At 41.6% G+C, this 21,806-nt stretch overlaps 2 protein-coding genes across 4 annotated transcripts in view; one reads left to right on the top strand and one right to left on the bottom strand.

The window, feature by feature from the left end:
• The window catches only part of LYRM4 (LYR motif containing 4), a 62,998-nt gene extending 62,660 nt beyond the window's left edge, over nucleotides 1–338 (bottom strand). For all 3 annotated transcript variants that reach the window (XM_081951388.1, XM_081951387.1, XM_081951386.1), the window contains exon 1: nucleotides 203–338. In XM_081951388.1, coding sequence (XP_081807514.1) covers nucleotides 203–288 — 86 coding nt within the window. In that variant the 5' untranslated portion in view covers nucleotides 289–338. The remainder of the gene's footprint in view (nucleotides 1–202) is intronic.
• A 49-nt stretch (nucleotides 339–387) lies between these two features.
• FARS2 (phenylalanyl-tRNA synthetase 2, mitochondrial) overlaps nucleotides 388–21,806 on the top strand; it is a 226,236-nt gene continuing 204,817 nt past the window's right edge. Inside the window, exon 1 of the mRNA XM_081951382.1 lies at nucleotides 388–525. The gene's annotated coding sequence lies outside the window, so the exon portion shown is untranslated. The remainder of the gene's footprint in view (nucleotides 526–21,806) is intronic.

Below are 21,806 nucleotides of genomic sequence, written 5' to 3' on the forward strand. Positions count from 1 at the left end.
AAAACGCTTAAAACGAAATCCATTTCCATCCTCTCTTCCACTCGGATTTGGTAAGCACAGATCCTTTTACCCATTTAAAACAAACCTCATCGCCCTCCGCGCATTTAACTGGAGTGTGTGGAGTGCGGTGGGGGGGAGAATGATTATCAGGGGGGTAGAATAGGGACTTGGCTCCACTCCCGAGACGCCCCCGGCTTCCTACCTGTAGCCGTAGGCACTGAAAGCCTGGCTTTCCCGCAGCAAGGCCCGATAAAGACGCAGCACTTCAGTCCTCCTGGACGCTGCCATCTTGTAAACACGCTGCCGGGCTTCCCGGCAAGCCTCCTGCGCCTTTGCTGCCTGGGTCGGAGACTGATTCCGGAAGGGGCCCGGGGAGGCGCGGAGGTCGGCGAAACGGGTGCTGCGCGGGAGGCGCAAGGCAAGGCGTCTTGCCGCTCGGCCTGCCCCTTCTCCAGAAGACGAGCCAGGCGGAGGGAGGGCGGTCGGCTTCTGCTCCTGGACGGATCTGGCCGGAGGAAAGAGAAGGTGGGTATGCGGAGGAGGAGGGCGCGCGGCTCTGCCGGGCCGGAGAAGTGGATTCCCGTTCCCTGATCGGGGAGGAAAAAGTGTGCTTGTGTGTCTCTTCGCTACTAGCCGCTACTTTCTCTCGCTGGTCTTTTTAAAATCCTATAGGCCGCCTTCTGCCCAGTACGTGCGTTTCTGTCCCGATTTCGCAAAAGTCGAAACGTTTCCTTCCTAATGCATTGTGATACTAACTAGAACGTAACTGCTTGGATGACACCGGTGGTATTTTGGGAGCTGGCACTTCGGTCCCTTAGTGAAATGCTTTAAAATGCTCAGGTGTGTCTGTCGGTCGTAGTTTCGGATCAAGGTGTCCGGACGTTCCCCCCACTTTCTAACTTGGCTCCTGCCACCCTTCTTGTAAACCAGAGGTCTTCAAACTTGGCAACTTTAAGACTTGTTGAAGTCCATAAGTCTTAGAGTTGCCAAGTTTGGGGAACTCCTGTTTTAGACAGATATGTGATCCCCTAACCACATAACTAGCGATTATTAGAAAGTGGGCCACTTTCCACCCTGCTGTGAAAGTATGTACAGGTAGTCCTCAACTTACAACAGTTTCATTTAGTGACTGCTCAAAGCTACAACGGCACCGAAAAAAGTGACTTATGACCCCCTTTTCACGCTTACTACCCTTTGCAGCATCCCCATGATCAAAATTCCGATGCTTGACAACTGCTTCATATTTGTGACTGTGGCAGTGTCCCAGGGTCATGTGATCAACTTTTCCAACCTTCTGACAGAACAAAGTCAATGGGGAAGCCAGACTCATTTAACAACTATGTTATGAACAACTGTAATGATTCACTAACAAATGAATCGAGAAAGATCATAAAACGGAGCAAATTCACTTGATAAATGTTTCACTTAGCAACATAAATTTTGGGCTCAATTGTGGTAGTAAACTTGAGGATTACCTGATGTAGTATAGAAGCTGATACTGCCCATTTACTATGAGTTATAAAAGAATCAGGATCAATACTATGTGCATAAACGAGAACCAATCATTCTGGTTTCCGCATTTATTGATGTATTTCTTTTGCAAGTTATGCTATTTATATATCTATGGCATAGATAGAACTATTCAATATGTTCCTGCTCCTTCACCCATATGCATTCATGCTAACAGATTTTAATAACATCCAATTCCCATCATAGTAACCAACAAAGACAATAACTAAGGAACATGGGAAGTTGGTTCAGAATATCTTGAAGGTAGCAGGTGATTTACCTCTATGTTACAAGGAGAAAAATCTTCGTATGTAATCTATTTTTTTCTGCCATTGCTACCTGTTCTATTGAGGTTACTAAGATGAAGCAAATCTTATACTTTTTCTGATTTGGGATGGTTAGGTTAAATAATATTAATGTAACATTTTCATATAAAGCTGAATTAAAACAGATTCTACAGAATAAAACATACAAATAAAATCTATACAGGTAACTTGGTTAATAACTGCTTTGTTCAGCAATCATTTGACCTTACAATGACTCTGAAAAAAGTAGATTTACAACCAGTCCTTGGAGCTAGGACCATTGCAGCATTCCTGTGATCATGTAATTATGATTTGGTCACTTGGTCACTGGCATGTTTTTACGATGTTCACGGTGTTTTGCAATCACATGATTGACAAGTAAATCCAGTAAGAAAGTCAGCAGAGAATCACAAGTCATGGTGACATGAGGGTGTGCTTAATTTAAATACTTAATGCATATTAATAATCATCATAATTTATTAGATTTATCAAGGTGCCTAATAGGAAACAAGACATACAGAGTTAAAATCTCATTAAAAATAAATTTACCACATCAAACTCAGTGCATTGGGTAAAAAATATCAAGTAAAGTAGATTTTTAGTTTTCTGAAGGACAATGAGGGTTGCGTGTCGGACACGCCTGGTCTAGTGGTTGAAGCACCAGGCTAGAAACTAGGAAACTCTGAGTTCCACTTTATGTCAACCCTGAAGTTAGCCAAACTGTGGCCATTTTCCTTTTTGTGATTTTCTCTAGAGTGGTTCCTTTCTCATTGCTTCAGGACTGACACAGCCTCAAGTGAAGGGGCCAGGAAGGGGGGTGTAGAGATAGCTGGAGTATTGTAACGAAAACAAAATTCCTTCCTGTGGGAATCAAGGACGTTAGTGCAGGTGTTGGAAAGGTGGAGAGTGAGGTCACCTAGCAACTGGGCTGTATGCTGATTGGACTATGTGACTGGAGACTGGGGGGGGGGGAGTGACAAAGTTTTACTTTTAATTGGGTGAGAAACTGGTGGGAATTTAGAGCCAGTTTTTCACCCGGAACTTGCCAATTTGATATGTCCCAGTAAAATGTTCTTTGAGGAAATTGCCTGCCTCAGAGTTCTTATTGAATGGGATGTATTACTTGGACCCCTGACACTTTAGGCACGAAAGCTGGCTGGGTGACTTTGGGCCAGTTGTTTTCTCTGACCAACTCTCCTCACAAGGTTGTTGTGGGGAAAGAAATAAGAGAAGGAAGGAGTATTACTTATGTTCACTGCCTTGAGTTATTTATAAAAAAATAATGGCAGGATAAGAACATAAAATAAAAAAAGAAATCTGTGGCATCCTTCATTAACAAGGCACTATTAAATTCAAGTCTACCCTTAGCCAAAGAAGTTCTCTGGAAGATTTCGGTCAATCACTTTAGCCCAAATTGGCAGTAGTTGTGAAGAGAAACTGGATAGAGTGCTATGCATGCTACCTTGAGTTCCTGAAGGAAAGTGGCATGTAAATCTAAGAAATGACAGTTGGTTTTACCTGAACTGTTATTTTAAGATGTGTTTGCAGGATGGGCCAGTGACGGTATTATCACAGCCAATTGGCCTCGAGACTGGGTTGAAGCTGAAGCCACGCCTCTGGGCTCCTCTCCTCTGACTCCAGTTTCAATGCAGTGTGTGCTCCCAAGATCCTGAAAACAAGTCATAAAGGAGACACCTCTACCCCCAATGCTGTCTATCTAACCTAGGGTGGGAACTGGCCCATCCAGCAAGCACCTCTTAAAATAACAGTTCAAGTAAGACCAACTGTCATTTTTCAGAGTGGGTTTGCAGGATGGTCCAGTGATGGGACATACCCAAGTTTCCGTCCCGTAGGGTGGGCCCTCACTGATCCGACAGGACCTGTTGCAGGACCCTGTGGTCGAACGCTGCGTCGGAGGATGCGAAAGCATCCAGTCTGTAGTGTCGGATGAAGGGCGACGGGGAGGCCCACGCCGCTGCCCTGCAGATGTCCACTTTAGGGGCCTGAGAGGCCCAGGCTGCCGCGGTGGCTTCACTCCTGGTGGAGTGTGCCGTGATTCTAGCCAGAACCGGCAAGTTTTGCGCTTCGTAGGCGAGGGCAATGGCCAGACGAATCCATCGACTAATGGTGGACAGGGAAACCCTCTTCCCTAGCTATGAGGGTTGGAACGATACAAACAGAGCCTCAGACCTCCGGAACTCCGCTGTCCATTCTTAAGTAGATCCGTAAGGCCCTTCTTACATCTAGGGGGTGCCAATTGAGCTCCCGCTCCCTGACTGGATCCGGGCAGAAGTCTGGGAGAATCACCTCCTGGCCACGGTGGAAGACCGTGTTCACCTTGGGCAGGAATTCTGGGTCAAGGCGAAGCACTACCCTGTGTTGTGAAACCTGCATAGATCCCCCTGGAGGAGAGAGCTCCCAGCTCCGATACCCGCCTAGCTGAGGTGATAGCAACCAGGAACACAACCTTACAAGTGAGTAGCTTCCGGCTGACCGTCCAGAGCGGTTCGAAAGGCTCGGCCGTAAGGGCCCATAGCACCGTGGGAAGATGCCATGTAGGAAACATATGGACTGGCGGTGGACGAAGGTGGGCCGCCCCCTTGAGGAACCTCTTGACTAAAGGCAAACGAGGCAGCAGAGTGGGGCCCAACCCAGGAATTACCATGGCTAGTGCTGCTAACTGTCTCCTAACAGTACTAGGGATAGTCCCTTGTCCAGACCCTCCTGGAGAAAATCCAACACCTGGGGGACCGAGGCCCTGAAGGGGTCACGTGGGCAGCCTGACACCAAGAAACAAATGTCAACCAGGTGGCATCGTAAATCCAGTTGGTTGACTGCGGGAAGCCTCAATGGTTCTAATCACTTTCTGGGACAGGAGGGCGCCTCTCAGGCGCTCGCGCTCAATCCCCACATGGCCAGTTGGAGCCATTGTGGATCTGGGTGGATCAACTTCCCCTGTAGTAATCTCACCTTCCCCCAGGGAATCCTCCACGGTCAAGGGTATGCTTCTTAGGGAGTCTGCTGCTGCTGCGCGTCTTCCCAGCCGCTCCTGCTGCTCCTGGGGCTTCCGCAGCCTTCGCGCTCTTCTGCGCCCTCTTTTAATCCCACAGAAACAAGGCACGCTCTGTTCCAGGGCTTCTGGGGCTGTCGGGCTGGAAACCAGAGCCCTTTAGCCCCCACCGGCACTGATCTTCCCTCTCAAGGCTCCACGTGGTCGCCGGCCAAAATGACCACCGGGACAGCGACCCAGCCACCGAAGCCTCCAAGCCTTGAGATTTAACCCTCGTGTAGCTGGAAAAACCACAGCTATCGGCAGGGACTTACTGGGAGGTGAAGGTAGGGTCTCCTTGTGAGGAGGAAGCAAGCTGAGTAGAGGATGGTCCAGAAAAGATAAATCAGATCAGGAGTCAATAAATTTCAACCTCTCTTTGGCCAGACTGGATTGAAACTGGAGTCAGAGGAGAGGAGCCCAGAGGCGTGGCTTCAATTTCAACCCAGTCTCGAGGCCAATTGACTGTGATAATACCATCACTGGACCATCCTGCAAACCCACTCTGGAAAACATTTATATTCTCTGCAGGAAAATCTTTCTTACCAGAACCCATACATCTCTTCTCTTTTCAAATGGAGAGTTGGTATCTGCAAAGAAAAGACCCCAGAATGTACCCTTTTAATTGCAGATAGATAACATACGGTAGTTAAACGAAGATGGGTTAAAAATAGGGGGAAAATATGGAACATTATATAAGAGTCAGTGTATTCAAATCATTTGGTATACATTTGACAGATTGTTTTTACAATAGCTGTAGATGGAATAGGAAAAAGAGAAGAGTTTGTAAAGATGGCAATCTCCCTTTACCACCCAGAACTGCTTTAGCAATCAAAATCTCTACTAATCTGGTTAAATTACAAAAAAGACATAAAATACAGGACAGGTTTCTTTTTCTGATTCCAGAATTGTCCGCTTTCCTCAAAGATACATCACCCTACCCACTTCCCGGTCTTATGCTTATTCTGCAGTATGGCTTATATTCTCACACACTCAGGAACTGGCACAGGCTTCCTTGTACAGACGTTTTCCTCCTAGGAATAGTAATGTAGATTTTAAAAATGTCCTTTTTCACAAATGCTTCATCAAAGAATGCTTTGCAGCACCTCCATGGGACTGTGATTTCAAGCTCTTTCCAAATTACATTACTTCCTGTTGGTCTCCTGATACTAATAAAGACTTCAGCATCTTTTCCATTAAAGGTTGTCGTGGTTGCTGCTGTTGCAGCTGCTTTCTTCCAGCATTTACACTGACCCCGGAGAGAAAATATACTATATATAGGAAGCAGCTGAGAGATGAGAGATCATTAGAATATAAAACCATCATCAGAGTCTAAAACCAAACTAAATGGATGTTGGTCCTGCAGGGTAGACCACAGCATGAAACAGTTTTGATAGAAGACTGAAACTACTTTTATTAGAATAGCTATAGATCCGGGGTGTCAAACTCAATTTCATTGAGGGCCGCATCAGCATTATGGTTGCCCTCAAAGGGCCAATTGCATGTAAGACTATGTATCATATTAGTTCAGGAGGGCATTATGTCTGGGGTATAAGGAGGTTGCACTTTTCACGGCACTCTTGAGGTCCCAATAACCTGAGACTGGAGAGTCTAGCACTGTCATGGTGAATCTATGGCACGTGTGCCAGAGGTGGCACGCAGCACCCTCTCTGTGGGCATGTGAGCCGTCGCCCCAGCTCAGCTCTGCCGCACATGCATGCGTGCCTCCCGCTGGCCTACTGGTCTTTGGGGCTTTTAGCTTCATATTTATTTATTCTTCTGTACAGGACTCTTAATTTTAACCTCCTCCACACACATACATACATACATATATTTATAACCCTATTTATATTTGTATTTTATCTGTGATTTATTGTGGACTGTACACCGCCCCGAGTCCCTTTTTGGGAGAGGGGGCGGTTTAGAAATGTGAATAAATAAATAAAATAAAATAAATAATTTGGGTCTGATGCGCATGTGCGGGGGGTGGGGCTCATGGGGAGGACACGTGCATGCTTCGGGGAGCACATGTGGAGGGCCACGTGCGCATGCGGGGGACACGTGCATGGGGAAAGGGACACATGTGGGGAGACACAAGTGCATTTGGGGGAACAGGCGCATGTGTGGGGTAATGTGCACATGCATAGGGAGCAGGGCGCATGCGGGTGACACACGTACATTGCATTTTGGGGCCATGCGTGTATGCCTTGGGCACTCGGTCCGGAAAAGGTTAGCTATCACTGGTCTAGCAGTAGAGAGATGGAGCCGTAGATCTCTCATCTGGAGGGGCAGTGTGCACTTCAACAGTGCGTGGCTCGGGTTTCTTGACAAGCTTTGGCCCTGGCCTGATGCACAGGAGTCTCCCATCCTCATGTCTTTGGGGAAAAGTCTGTGAGGTGAGCGGCTATTTGTGGTAAAGTGCAGCACAGATGAAGGAAGAGGAGGAGGGAAAGGTGGTGAGGCAGGGAGGAGTGAAAATTGAAGAAACACACAACCTGAGTGCCCTCCATCCTTTCACTTTCCTTCCCTTGCCAGCCACTCGCTCTTAGGCAGAAGTGCTTTAGCCATGCCCTCCTGCCCCTGTGGTTACCGCTGCCACACAGCTTCACATGTGGGAGAGGTTCCTTCTGTCTGTCTTCTCCTAGCATTGCTGCCACTGACAAGACACCCAAAGAAGCGAAGAGTAACTACTCAATCACCTCCTCCTACTAATCTGCTTTTGGGCCAGATCTAAACACATCATGGGGCGGATCTGGCCTGTGAATGAGTTGAGTTTGACATATCTGCTTTAGATGGTAATAGAATCATTCAAGTCTGAGTGTGTGCTTTCCTTCCTCCCTCTTTTTTTATCTTCTTGAGAATTAGGGGGACATTTTTGCAAATTTCTGTGTTTTTAAGGGCCTTAAACCATGCCTTTTTGTTCACACCTTTGGTAACAGATCTTCTGTCTCTCCATCAAGGCCATTCTCTGTACTCCATACATTGGGAGACTAAACTCCACACTACATAATGTTAAGGTTTGGGGAACATTTTCCTCTTTGATGAAAATGAGGGGTTTTAAAGAATGTACATCAAGACACTCCTGCCAACCTAGCAAGTTGGAAAACATGCAAATGCGAGTAGATAAATAAGTACCACTTTGGAGGGAAGATAACAGGGCTCTGTGACATCATGCTGGCCACATGACTGCAGAAATGTCTTTGGACAGCGCTGGCTCAGTGGCTTTGAAATGGAGCTGAGCACTGCTCCCTGTACGAGTCATGGAATACAATCCTCAGGGGCACCTTAATAAAGACATATGAAATGGTGTATATAGGTACTATATAAGATTATCATTAAGATGGAATAAAATGGGGCATTTAGGCTGTTAATCTTTGCAAAGAACTATGAAAGTCATTTCTGAATGGCTACCAGCCACAAATTATAGGTAGTCCTTGACTTACAACTGGAATTGAATGGGAATTATGATCATACGTTGTGGTCTTGCAGTGGCTGTTAAGGAACCATCATCAGAGTTAAGTGAACCTGTTTCCCTCAACAGATGTTTTTTGTTAGAATCCAGAAGTAAATGCCAGAAACCAGCATAAAATATTGAAAATTGCAGGGGAATATGGATGCACATGACAGAATTTTAAAAACGGGGATAAGTATCTCTGGTCGTTCATTGTAACTTCTACCAGTTGCTAAGTGATCAGTGACTGAAGACTGCCTATAAGGCTGGGTTCCCAACCCTCAGGACACCCTCTACTACCAGGCTGTGGGCTATTTGCAACTGGGCCGTGTGAGCAACGGACCAGCATGCATTCTTTTGCATGCAGTTCAACTTGCATAAGTGATGGCCTGGCGCACATGTACACGGGCATCAGCTCAACTTATGCAAGTCGAGCTGCATGTGTGTGTGTGTGGTAGCTTGCCACTTATGCGGCCCGGTTCCCATCTCCCTGTCCCCCACCCCCCTGGCCAGGCCACTAAGCCACAAAGGTTGAGGACTGCTGCTACAAGATACCAATGTCAAAAATTTGAAAATGCAAATATATTTTATATATGTACATCATTTAGCCATGTTTTCTAATGGTCTATTAAAGTAATATTTTTATAGTTCTTTTTGGTTCTATTAGTAAGCTTGAGTTTTCATTTAACTAGAAAGACAGGATATAAATTAAATAAGCAAACTATGATCCAAATGACATAAACTGTGTGATGTTCTTTTTGCCTAAAACTGAGTACTGTAGATGTGATATTTTAATTGTACCTTAAAGATTGGTATTATTCTTCCCTTTACTATCAAGGATATACTGTATAATATGAGATAAATTGCAGCATTTGATAATACAAAATGGATTTGTGTAAACATGTGTTGGGCTAAGACTTCCTTCCTCTCTTCCCAATAAAAGCTTCATTACTGTGGAAATAAATACATGAATGGAATTACAAAGAAAGGAGTATGTGAATGACTATTGATTTGTAAGCGGCATGCTTTGTGGAGTTTCATTTGTAACACTGAGATTTTAAAATGAGATGAGCTTTCTTCAAAATTAAAAGTGGCTAGAACTAGCTATCTCTGTTGGTCAGTAAATCATCTCTTCATAATGCCAAAAAGGAATATTTCAATTTCTCTCTATTAATTTCTCTGTTGGTATTTTGACATGGCACTATTGAAATAGGACAGGAATAACAGATCAAAGTATCGATTAGACTGTGGTTTGATCTGTATTTCTCTCAGATCTTTTCTATCATGTAGCCTTGTCACAAAGACTCAATTTTCTGCTTTCAACAATATTGATAGAATTACATCTTAAGTACAGTATTTGAAATAGTTACATGGACGGTTTTTCTGTGAGAAATAGGCCCTGCTGCCAATTGGTCTGTCATATTTGCCTCTAGAAGAGATTGGTGTAACCATTGTGATAAATGCAACAAATAATGACCCTAATGTAAATTATGGACAATTTAGAAGCTTATAGAGATGAAAAAATATATAATCTGTGCCTTAAATAGATCCAGCTTCCCCCCCCCCCCGTGGGGTGTCATTTTCTTCATATACTTAAAAAGTGTATTGCCACATGAAAGCATATAATTTTCATCACTCATGGAACATTTTGGAGGATTCAGTGATAATTAAATACATCTTTGCTTTCTTATTGTTGGGTATAGATAGTTGTAGGCTTCCGTGCTCATTGGGTATAGTTTTCTGGTTCATGACTAATAACTTTATTTGACATGAATATTTTCCATTAAATATATCAATATCCTATATATCATTCTGAGGAAGTAAACCCAATTAATATAATATCAGGAAGAAACCTAACATTCAATGTGCAGTATTTTTTATTTTCCACAAAGGGGAGCTATATGAAGTAAAAATGAATTGTGCAGTAGTATTGATGTGAACCGAAAAAAGCTGATTTCTAAGTATGTCAACTGATGTTGTACATATTCATTGAAAAATAAAGATTAGATGAATTATTTTATTCTAAATCTTTGTGTGCCATTGTGTAAGGTACAGCAAGCTACAACCAGTCTCTAGCAATATTATACACTGTTTCAGATCTTTTTGCCCACTAAGAATTTTCTGAAAGGAACCTGCGTACTTTGTCAAAACAAGTATTTTCCTCTCTTTGGACAATTAGTTAATAAGAGAATAAAGTTAGAAACAGAACAACTTTTAAAATCTCATTTAGATAAAATAAGAAATGGTAGATTTTGTTTAAATAATGACTGAAAACACTGTTCAGAAAGACTGAAGAAGGTTATAATATTTTGAATAAAAATGCATTCTTGCTGTTTGATACAACCTGAATACATATGCTTCAGCATTTGGACTAAGGTATAGATTTCAATTTAGATGGTACATAATATGTGAAACAAATACAGGTGAAACTCGAAAAATTAGAATATCGTGCAAAAGTTCATTTATTTCAGTAATGCAACTTAAAAGGTGAAACTAATATATGAGATAAGACTAATTACATGCAAAGCAAGATAGTTCAAGCCGTGATTTGTCATAATTGTGATGATTATGGCATATAGCTCATGAAAACCCCAAATCCACCATCTCAGAAAATTAAAATATTACATGCAATCCATAAAACAAGGATTGTACATAGAACAATATCGGACCTCTGAAAAGAATAAGCATGCATATGTACGTACTCAGTACTTGGTTTGGGCCCCTTTTGCAGCAATTAGTGCCTCAATGCGGTGTGGCATGGAAGCTATCAGCCTGTGGCATTGCTGAGGTGTTATGGAAGACCAGGATGCTTCAATAGCGGCCTTCAGTTCTTGTGCATTGTTAGGTCTCATGTCTCTCATCTTTCTCTTGGCAATGCCCCATAGATTCTCTATGGGGTTCAGGTCAGGTGAGTTTGCTTGCCAATCAAGCACAGTAATCCCACAGTCATTGAACCAGGTTTTGGTGCTTTTGGCAGTGTGGGCAGCTGGAAAATGAAGTCAGCATCCCCATAAATCTCGTGTGCAGAAGGAAGTATGAAGTGCTCCAAAATCTCCTGGTAGACGGCTGCGTTGACCCTGGTCTTAATGAAGCACAGTGGTCCAAAGTCCTGTTGCTCAGTGGTCCAAAGTCCTCTTTTCTGATGAGAGCAACTTTTGCATCTCATTTGGAAACCAAGGATCCAGAGTATGGAGGAAGAATGGAGAGGCCAATCAAGCACAGTAATCCTACAGTTATTGAACCAGTTTTTGGTGCTTTTGGCAAAAGTTGCTCTCATCATGTAATGAGTCTTATCTCATATATTAGTTTCACCTTTTAAGTTGCATTACTGAAATAAATGAACTTTTGCACGATATTCTAATTTTTTGAGTTTCACCTGTAGTTATATTTTTCATTTTCACTAAAAACTGAATGATTTTAATATCATAGTGCATATACTTATAAAGTCATGAGAGTTCAATTGGTTTCAGTTCCAGTACTGTGAATATTTAGAAAAATATTTCTGGCACGATACTCTTGAACAATGATCATCGGCTCTCAAATTATACTAATAACTTCATTCTGTTTATTTTTTTCAATAAAAATATTGTTATTAAAGATGCACATGCGTCATAATTCATTTTATTCCTAATTAGTGTTTTGTAAAAGTAAAAAATTGACAATCAACACAAATTACTGTATCAGTCATCCCTCTAATCAGTGTTGTTCTTTTTATTTGGAATATGGAAAAGGAGCACATTGGCCTTATGACTTCTCAGAATGCTTCTCCATTTTGAATGACTTACATCCAAGAAATGAAAACACTCTTTTTATACTGGCAGTGCTGCAGAAACTGACTGTTGAATGACTGCTTCAGCAGTCTCTAAATCCAAATGTTTAAGTGAGTTTCTTTCTAAACATTACCCTTTGCCCTGACAATTACTATAGTTGGTATTATGGGAGGATGATTGTGGGATGTTCATGTCAGAGCCAAATTCTATTCTTCATCAGTTAAGGATTGACCCCCAGTTCTAACTCTGAGAATAATTGGCAAGAAAATAACCAAGAGGCAGTCCTTGTTCCATTTGCTTTTCCAGAGTCTGTAATTTAACTCTGTCAGTGCCTATTTCTCTTTCCAAGGTTGCAGTCAATTTCTTCCAAAGTTAGCAACGTGAAAAATAAAACATTGATTTGACAGCACTTTGTTAGAGGCAAAATAAGAAACAAACCCCCCCATGCTTTGGGATAGTTATTAAATGTTCAGTTTTTCTCTTTGGCCCTGTAGTGAAATCTTTGGACCTTCCACTTATATTTTCATGATTTTTGATAAATTGCATCAAAATAGGCCACTTCTTGATACAGCTCTCCAGTTAGTCAATTAAGGGGTCCCATGGAAAACTTTGCTTTCCAATCTTTCTCTTTCCTCAAAGTTATATTAGCCTTATTTCTTTATTATTGAAATCCTCATGCTTGAGAAATTTATTATTTCTGTCATTCATTTTCCTTCTACTTATTTATATTCGTACTGGTGACTTTGAATCATTATTGACTCCTGGAGGCTGCCTCGACAAGTCCCTGCAGTTTTCTTGGCAAGATATCAGAAGTGGTTTGCCATTTTCTGCTATCTAAGACTGAGAGAGAATGACTGTCCGAAGGTCATCCAATCTGGCTTTATGCTTAAGGTAGGACCAGAAGTCACAGTCTCTCAATTTTTGGCTTGACCATTACACTAAACTGGATTTGTACTCCATATTCAGGTCTGCTCCATCACCTTAAATTCTTAAATCATATTTTGTCTTTGCAGTTTTAGAGAGTGGTTAGATCCCTGGACTATTAATTTATCTGTCCTGTCCATGAAAAGAAACCATAAACATAACAAAGCTCTTTATCTGCTCCAATAGGTATTCCATTTCCTTCTGCTGCAAGCCTTTTTGATAGTCCTTTGCTCCAGAGATTGGTTGGAAATTTTTCTTCTAATTTTTCAAACGTCAAGAGTTCTTTACAACTTGGGAGCTATACATTTTCTCAACCATAATTAGTAATCGAATCAGGAACAGAGAGACTACATTTTGATCCAAATTTATTGCAGGAAGGTATTGATCAGTCTGTTTCCAACAAGTGTCTATTTCATATATTGAGAGTTCATTCTGGCAAGATCATAAACCACCTAAAATGAGACACTCCTATCCAGAAGAGATAGCGGAAGTCTGTTTCATCATATGGGAGGGAGAAAAAAATCTCAAGTTGAACCATGATTTCAGTATAATTAGGTAAAGATAAAAGTTCCCCTTGCACATAGGTGCTTGTCGTTCCTGACTCTAGGGAACGGTCCTCATCTCCGTTTCAAAGCCGAAGAGCCAGTGGTGTCCGAAGACGTTTCCATGGTCATGTGGCCGGCATGACTAAACAGCGAAGGCTCATGGAATGCTGTTACCTTCCAACCAAAGGTGGCTCCTATTTTTTCTACTTGCATTTTCACATGCTTTTGAGCTACTAGGTTGGCAGAAGCTGGGACAAGTAACAGGAGCTCACTCTGTTACGTGGCGCTAAGGATTTGAACCACTGAACTGCTGACCTTTCTGATCAACAAGCTCAGCATCTTAGCCACCGAGCCACTGCATTCCTTTCAGTATAATTAGGGCCCCTAGGATATTTTCATAATTGCTTTATTCGTTTTTCCACACCAAACTTGAGAATTACATCCTGGAAAGCTTATGCTTGTTCTGGCTCTTTGCTAGTCCAATTCAGTTCAGGTCAGCAATGGCTCGTTCAATAAGCAAAGTTTACAAAGAAAAGAATGCAGAATAATGAGAACATGAGTTAATGCAGAATATTCGCAACACTGAGTGAGTTGATCTCTTTCATAAGCAATTACAGTGGCTTTTGAGTAGTTGACTCACGATATTAAGACTTCGATATTTAAAAAAACAAAAAATTCTGGTAAGCATGACCTGATAATAAAAATATGGCCTTTTCTTTAGCTGATTCTAGAGCAAGGGCATTAAGCATTTTTCAGATCCCTAAATCTATTAAACAAACAAACCTGGAACCCCTGATCAAGAGAAGTTTAAAATCTATTTTGTTAGTCTGTTCCACTCAATTCTTAAAATAAAAAAATACAGAATGGTTTAGATGCTTTTTCATAAAGTAGGATATTTGAAGGTTCTTTACTATGAAGTAGACTTTTTATATGAATTCAGTTCAGTATATACTTGTAAATGAAAAAATTGCATCAAATAATTTGGAAAAGTGTTTTTCACCAAAGGCTATTTGCATTCCTATCCATGTAGTAGTTCAGGAACCGGCTTAACCTGGTTAAAAATTGCCAGATATTCCTTGTTCGCTCTTGTTTTACTTCAGATATAATAAGGAATTGGCTTATTTTGTCTTCCTAATATAATAGATGAGGAGAAAAAAGCACAGGTCTGTTGCTTATTACATTTTCTGTTTTTCATGAATTGGGCCTTCCTTTCAGCTGTTCTAAAAAAAGTCACATTAAATTTGCTTTTCGTTACACAGTGGTTTATAACCTAGGATAAAAAAGAATTGTTTATCGAATGAATATTATATTTTTTAAATGCAAGGTATGCTGGGGCCATTTTTTTTCTTCAGGATAAATAAGTGGTTTCTGTAGGAGATTGACCGGGTTGAGCCTGAAGGTGGAATCAAACATACCATCAGTTTGGAATTGCTTTGCTTCCACAAGAGACCTAAATCCAGTCCTTCTTAAATTCTGTTGGTTTTTTTCTAGTGCCAATTTGCTTTGACTGTTAGTAGATCAGATTCTTGTGTATGGGTAGCATGTAATAAACTTGAAGTACTCGAGATCAGAAAGTATCAAGGTCTGAAAATCAAAGCTGAAATATTATAGTATAAACTGACTATGGTTATTGGCATTCTGGGTACATTACCAAAAAATCTTGGATGGTGTTTAGAAAATATGCACCATGACAAAATTTCCATCGGTCAATTAAAACTGTAGTGACTGAAACCACATGAATCAATACATCAATATCCTAGGTTCTTGGGAAGAATTTGATGCATATAAAGGCCAATACCAGTCAAAAAACAGACAGCTGCTACTTCACATTATTGTGTAGATCAGTGGTCACCAACTGGTGGTCCGCGAGAAAATGTTGATGGTCCACAGAAAAATTATTTGCATTTTTTTATATTGCACTAAATCGAGGGTTCTCAAACTACAGGCCCTGGGCAGGATACATGCAATGAATGCTTATGTTGCTGCAGAGAGTCTCCCCCTTCTGGGTCTTTTTGTGCGGGTTGGAGGGGGGCAGAAATTCCAATTTTGGGTCTGCTTCAGTCTCCTGGTGTGGGGCTTTGGGCAAAGGCTGGAGGGAAGCGCCACTGGGGGCAAAGAGCCTGAGGACCTTGTTCCAGTGGGACTATATCATGGCCTGCAACTGGCTGAGCATCTCAGCCCTCTGAGCCTCCAGGCGCCAGTACCTGGCCTTGCACTCCTGCAGATCTTCCCTCTGCTTGGAAAGCCTATGCTCGTAGTCCTCAGTGAGGTGCTTCTGCTGAGCCTCCTTCTCAGTCAGATCCAATTTGAACTGAGCCAGCTGTTTTGCCAACTCTTTCTCGTGGTGGCTGCTTAGCTCCAACAACTGCTTCCTATTGGGGCCCCAAAGAGCCCGGGTGGGCAGGCGAGGAGTGGCTGGGAGGGGAGGGGTGAGTAGAGGTCAGCAAGGTGCCCCTCGACGTGAGTGACATCAAGTTGGCCACACCCACCCAGTCACATCACTACCTAGCCACGCCCACCCAGCCAGTCATTAGGCAGATTATATTAGTGGGCCACGGGATTTAAAATTATCAATTTAGTGGTTCCTGAGGTCCAAAAGACTGGGGACCCCTGGTGTAGATCATCATCATCATCATCATCTACCCAACTTCAGCTACTCTTTGTTGATGTGCCACAGACATTTTCTTATCTGCATTGTTACATTAAAAATGGTATTCTGTTTCCTAAACAATATATTTCTGGCTATCTTGTGCCATAAATTTGGCATAACGACACAGGATTTGAGTGTTTGAGCAGGTGAAATATCTGGAGCAGAAATTATTATTTTTGAACAATGGTTAATTTTGAAAATATTCTCTTAACCCGCCCTTTTTTTGTTTTTACTCTAACAATGTTAAATACAGACTTGCAAGAATGTCTTGAAATTTGTTGACTAATATATTATATGTTTGGTGTCCATCATAAAGACATTCTCTGTCGGAGGTTCAAAGCATTTGAATTATACACACCTTATGCATATTATTGTTTGATCTGACAAGAGGTTTATTAATAGCTGTGAAAGCATTCTTTAATATTTGTTCCATTGCAAAGAAAATAATTTGTGCCCTACCATTTTTAGTGTTTTCTGGAGTATGCTTTTTCCCCCACTGCTGAGCACAAATTTGTAGTTATTTTTTAAAAGAGAAGTACAGCGTCCCCAGTGGACAGTCAATTCCACTAAAGCTTGCCTATCTCTTCCTGTCAAGCCTAGTTGCATTACTACTCCACATGGGGCCAGCACTGCCTTAGTATAAAAAAAGACATGGAATATTTTTTTCCCCATGTTGAAAGACTATTTGCAATTTTCTTTTTGGTCTGATTGCTGCAGTCATTTGATCTCAGCTATCATTTTTCCTTTCTGCTGTCAAACCTTGCAGCTTAAGTTAGAAATTTTATTCTGAAATATGATGCAGAGCTTAGTTCTTTTAAACTTCGAAAGAAAAAAAGAAAGTATTCCTTTCCCCCCCTTTCACTTATGTTTTAAATGACATCTTGAGCGACTATAAAGAGACTGAATTTATTTTTAAAAGAGGTGTTATCTAGAATGTATTTTAAATAAGCATGCTTTATCTAATTCATTGTAGTTTATCTCACTTTTTCTCACTTCCCTTGGTCTGTTACAAAACTCAATGCAGTGAAAATTATTAACAAAACTGGAAGTGTATCGGTGTAGTGAAAGGAACAGCAATGCATTCAGTATTCTGGGCAAGAATCTCAGCCTCATGCCCAATGCTATTAGTAATGTCCATCTTATCTCCTTCTGTATTGCACTATGTATGTAGATGTTCATGGAGAAAATCTATCTACGGTACATGGTCATTAAAAGCTGACAATCACTAGATGGCACACAATCAATCGAATATAAATGCTCACTAGATGATAACATTTGGTTTTGCTGTTTATGTGGGATGATAAGCCTTCCTCAACAATGTGACAGTGCTGTCACCTGGAAGGACTTTTAGTTAGTAATAAACATCATGTGAACTAATATTGCCACTATGCCGGCTTTTTTGTGAAATGGTAGTTTTTTCCTGGAAAAACAAAGTCCAGTTGCCTTTTGAAAAAAGCGCCTTTGGGACAAGCATGACCTGGATGACAGAGAATTTCCATAGATACCTTCTTAGTGTCGATTCACATAACCTTTTGTGGTGAAGTGGTACCTATTTTACCGAACTTCGTACATAAGATAGTGCGTTATTTAAACAAAGTAACCGAGGGGAAAATTCAGGGGTGAGATTCATCCGTTTTGGACGGGTTCAGGTGAACCAGTAGTTCCAGTGAACATTTGGCCCCTCCCACCTGCCCCTGCACTTTCCTGTCCTATATTTCCCTCAGCTCAGCTTATTCGCGCTGCACAGCGGACTGCCACGCATCAGCCGTTTTGAAGCTTGAAAAGGTCATTTTTTGAATGCTCCACGTGTGCACGAAATGCCCACTCACCGAACCGGTTGTTAAACTGGTTGCATCCCACCACTGGGAAAATTCCCTCTGAAAACCTTTAGTAGATGCTTACATCTACTGCTATTCAAAACTGCAGACAGTGAACAGAAATAGTAGTGCGAGTATATTCTTGGGTTTTCAATGATTGGTGAAGTTCAGAATTTGACAGTCATGCTCCACGATGCATTAATGAACTCACATCAAGAAGCTTTATTTTTAAAACAACATTAAGTTTCTCTGTTTGCTAGGATTTCTAGCTAGTATTGCAAGGACTGGATCCAGGGTTTATCTAAGTCAGTGGTTCCCAACCTGTGGGTCAGGATCCCTTTGGGGGTCAAATGACCCTTTCACAGGGGTCGCCTAAGACCATCGGAAAACATATATTTTTTGAAAAAATACAGAAAACATGAACTAATTTTATGGTTGGGGGTCACCAAAACATGAGGAACTGTATTAAAGGGTCGCTGCATTAGGAAGATTGAGACCCACTGATCTAAGTAGTAGAGAAAGGAAGGATACTACAGCCCTAATCCCCCCCTTACAATCCTGCTTTACAAAATTAGCAGAGTTACTATATGTCTTCAGAGAGGAAGAACTTCCCTGTGCTGTGCAGATAACTGTACAGGTTGTCCTTGACTTACAACAGTTTGGTTAGTGACCAAAGTTACAGTGGCACTGAAAAAAGTGACTTATGAACATTTCCCACACGACCATTGCAGCAGCCCCATTGTCATTTGATTAAAATTCAGATGCTTAGCAGCTGGTTCATATTTGTGATGGTTGCAGTGTCCAGGAGTCATGTGATCAGCTTCTGTCACCTTTCTGACAAGCAAAGTCATGGAGAAGCCGGATTCACTGAACAGCCGTGTTAGTAATTTAACAACTGAAATATTAACAACTTAACAACTGTGGCAAGAAAAATCGTAAAGATGAGGCAAAACTCACTTAACAAATGTCTCACTTAGCAACATAAATTTTGGGCTCAGTTGTGGCCGTAGGTTGAGAACTACCTGTACTTCTTAGAGTCGTTGACTCTTAGGAATGTGGTGGGAGTAAATCTATAGAGCAAGAGAACCAGGAATGGCATGAAAACTGGCATCTATGTGGTTTATAGGAACCTGTAGATCACATAGAAATGGTTTGCCAGAAGATCTCTTCACTATTTCGGATGTTTGATAACATTGGAAACTGTTTCAGATGATATCCACAAATTGTTTGTGCTCATATTGTGTTTATTTGGGTAGGTAATATCTGCTGCAGGAATAACATATGTCTTGTGCTATATGGTCGTTTCTATAGCAACTTAAAAATAAAACTCCAGAGAAAATAGCTGGATGGCATGTTCGTAATAAATGATTGCCAACAATAACACATGCATAATTCCTCCCCCCCTTTTTTTACCTTTATTTAAATTATCAGTGACACGCGGCAACTTCTGTTTCCTGTGTGAAGAAGAGATTTTTTAAAGAAAAGGTATCCAGCAACAGTTTTCCAATAGCTACTTTATTGCTGAAATATCAGAGTACTAATTGAAAACATCAGGAAGTTTAAGAATGCTTGCATCCTTCACAAATTAGTATAAACTGACTTTTCTTGAAGTGATGTCGGCTTCTTAAAAAAAACAACAGATGAGTTTTATATTGTAGGAAGTACAGGGGGGAAGTCGTATTTAAAAATGATCTTGAAGTTCCTTTTCAAAGTCACATTTCACTACATGCCCTGACTTGGGTTACTGACAGGGACCTTGTCACTCTGAAAATAATGAATTAACTTGGACATAAAATAACTGTGAAGATAGGGAGCGATACAGATAGGTAGACAGGTAGACATAGCAATCTGTTTTTGAAAGAAGAGGCACTATAACAGCTCAATTGAGCAAACCAAATTGTAAATTATGCCATTATGCTTATTGTGTTTCCTGACACAGATCGAAAACTCCTTTCTTATGTCTGAAAAACTTTTGTGTTGCTAGGAAGAAGATGGTGATCTCTTTGCCCTTGCAAGATGTGGATAAAACTGGAATATTTCATATACAGTTTAATGGAAATCCAGTAACTGAAATATCAATTATGGAATAACTTTTGATACAGCTTCCAATTTGAAGCACTGATGGTGTTACCTAGTTTGGGTAATGAAACATCTGCAAGAAAACAACCAAGCTCAGACAACAAACAAGGACCCTCTACTTCCAACTTATTTTCTCCAGAATAATCTGTATGAATAGTAAAGAACTATTACTCAGTAAAGTAAGGGGTACTATAAATAAATTCTGTTTCTTAAAGAGTTAATTTGCTTATTTTCTATAGGTGGAAGAGATGATCCAAGAGTTTCAATTCAGTAACTAAGACTCTAATAGTATATATCACAATGTTGTTTACCATGGTTTATTGAATAAATCCAGATTGGCAAGCTTCATAAGTAATGCTAAGCGATGAATCATGGCTTAGAATCATAAGATCTGAGTTTTAACAACAAAGTAAACTAGATATTGCCAAACGTTCTCAGTTTATGGCACCCTTAATGTCTCATTATTTTTTTCATGGTACACCATAGTTCCTAAACCGTCCACCATGGTGCTCTGGAGTTTTGCAGCACATATAAAGGGGATTACAGGCTTAATGTAAACACCAAACTCAGAGAGACATTGTGGAATATTTTAACTTTTCTGAAGGAAACTCAGCAATTCTAGGCTAGCAATTTGCACAGTGACTGACAGATGTTGAATATTGCTATGTTTCCCTATTTTTTTTTTTAAATCATACAATATTCCTGTGAGCTTGCTGTAGTACCACAGGGCCTTGTGGTGCACAGTTTGAGACCACATTAATAATAAAGTGACCAAAACTTCATTATGGCTAAGTGTGAAATGTACATCCAGTGTATGATTTCAAAGCACAAGTTTTCCTGGCATATAAAGTTCCTGGCAAACTAGATTCAAAGGATTTTTAAAAGCAAAAATGAAAATATATGCTGAAGCTCTTTTGCCAGCCAGTATAACAGGCTATATATTGTTTTATGAACCACTGGACTCTCTTTCTCTATAATTACATTTTGCAACTGATTTCTATGTTTGCCTAGGCCAGTGATGGCGAACCTATGCATGTCTGTGGCACCTGTGGCACATGGAACCATTTGTCAGGGCACGCGAGGTGCTGCCCTGTCAGCTGGGCAGCGCGCATGCACGCGCTGGCCAGCTGAGTTCACCCTTTTTTAAAGCCATTTTTTTTGCCCTCCCCAGGCTCCAGAAGCTTTATAGGAGCCTGGGGAGGGTGAAAAGAGCCCCCCTGCCTCCCCCAGAGGCCCTCTGGAGACTTCATGAGCTTCTGTGAAGCCTCCGGAGCGTAAAAAACCAGCCCTACGGGCAAACCAGAAGTTCAGGAACGGACTTCCTGTTTGCTCGGAGAGTCGTTTTGAGCACTCCGAAGGCTTCAGGGAGTGTCCGGAGGCTTCCCTGAAGCCTTCGGAACGCTTAAAACGACCCTCCAAGCAAACAGGAAGTCACTTCCGGTTTGCTCGGAGAGTCGTTTTGACTGCTCCGAAGGCGTCAGGGAAGCCTCCTGAAGGTCCCTGAAGCCTTCAGAGCAGTCAAAACGACCCTCCGAGTAAACAGGAAGTCACTTCCGGTTTGCTCAGAGGGTCGTTTTGACTGCTCCGAAGGCTTCAGGGAAGCCTCCTGAAGGTACCTGAAGCCTTCGGGGGGACGGGGGAGGCTGTTTTCACCCTCCCCAGGCTCCTATAAAGCCTCTGGAGCCTGGGGAGGGCGAAAAAAAGCAT

Source organism: Natrix helvetica, assembly GCF_964273705.1.
Source record: "Natrix helvetica genome assembly, chromosome: 4".
In the NCBI taxonomy this organism is placed as follows: Eukaryota; Metazoa; Chordata; class Lepidosauria; order Squamata; family Natricidae; genus Natrix; species Natrix helvetica.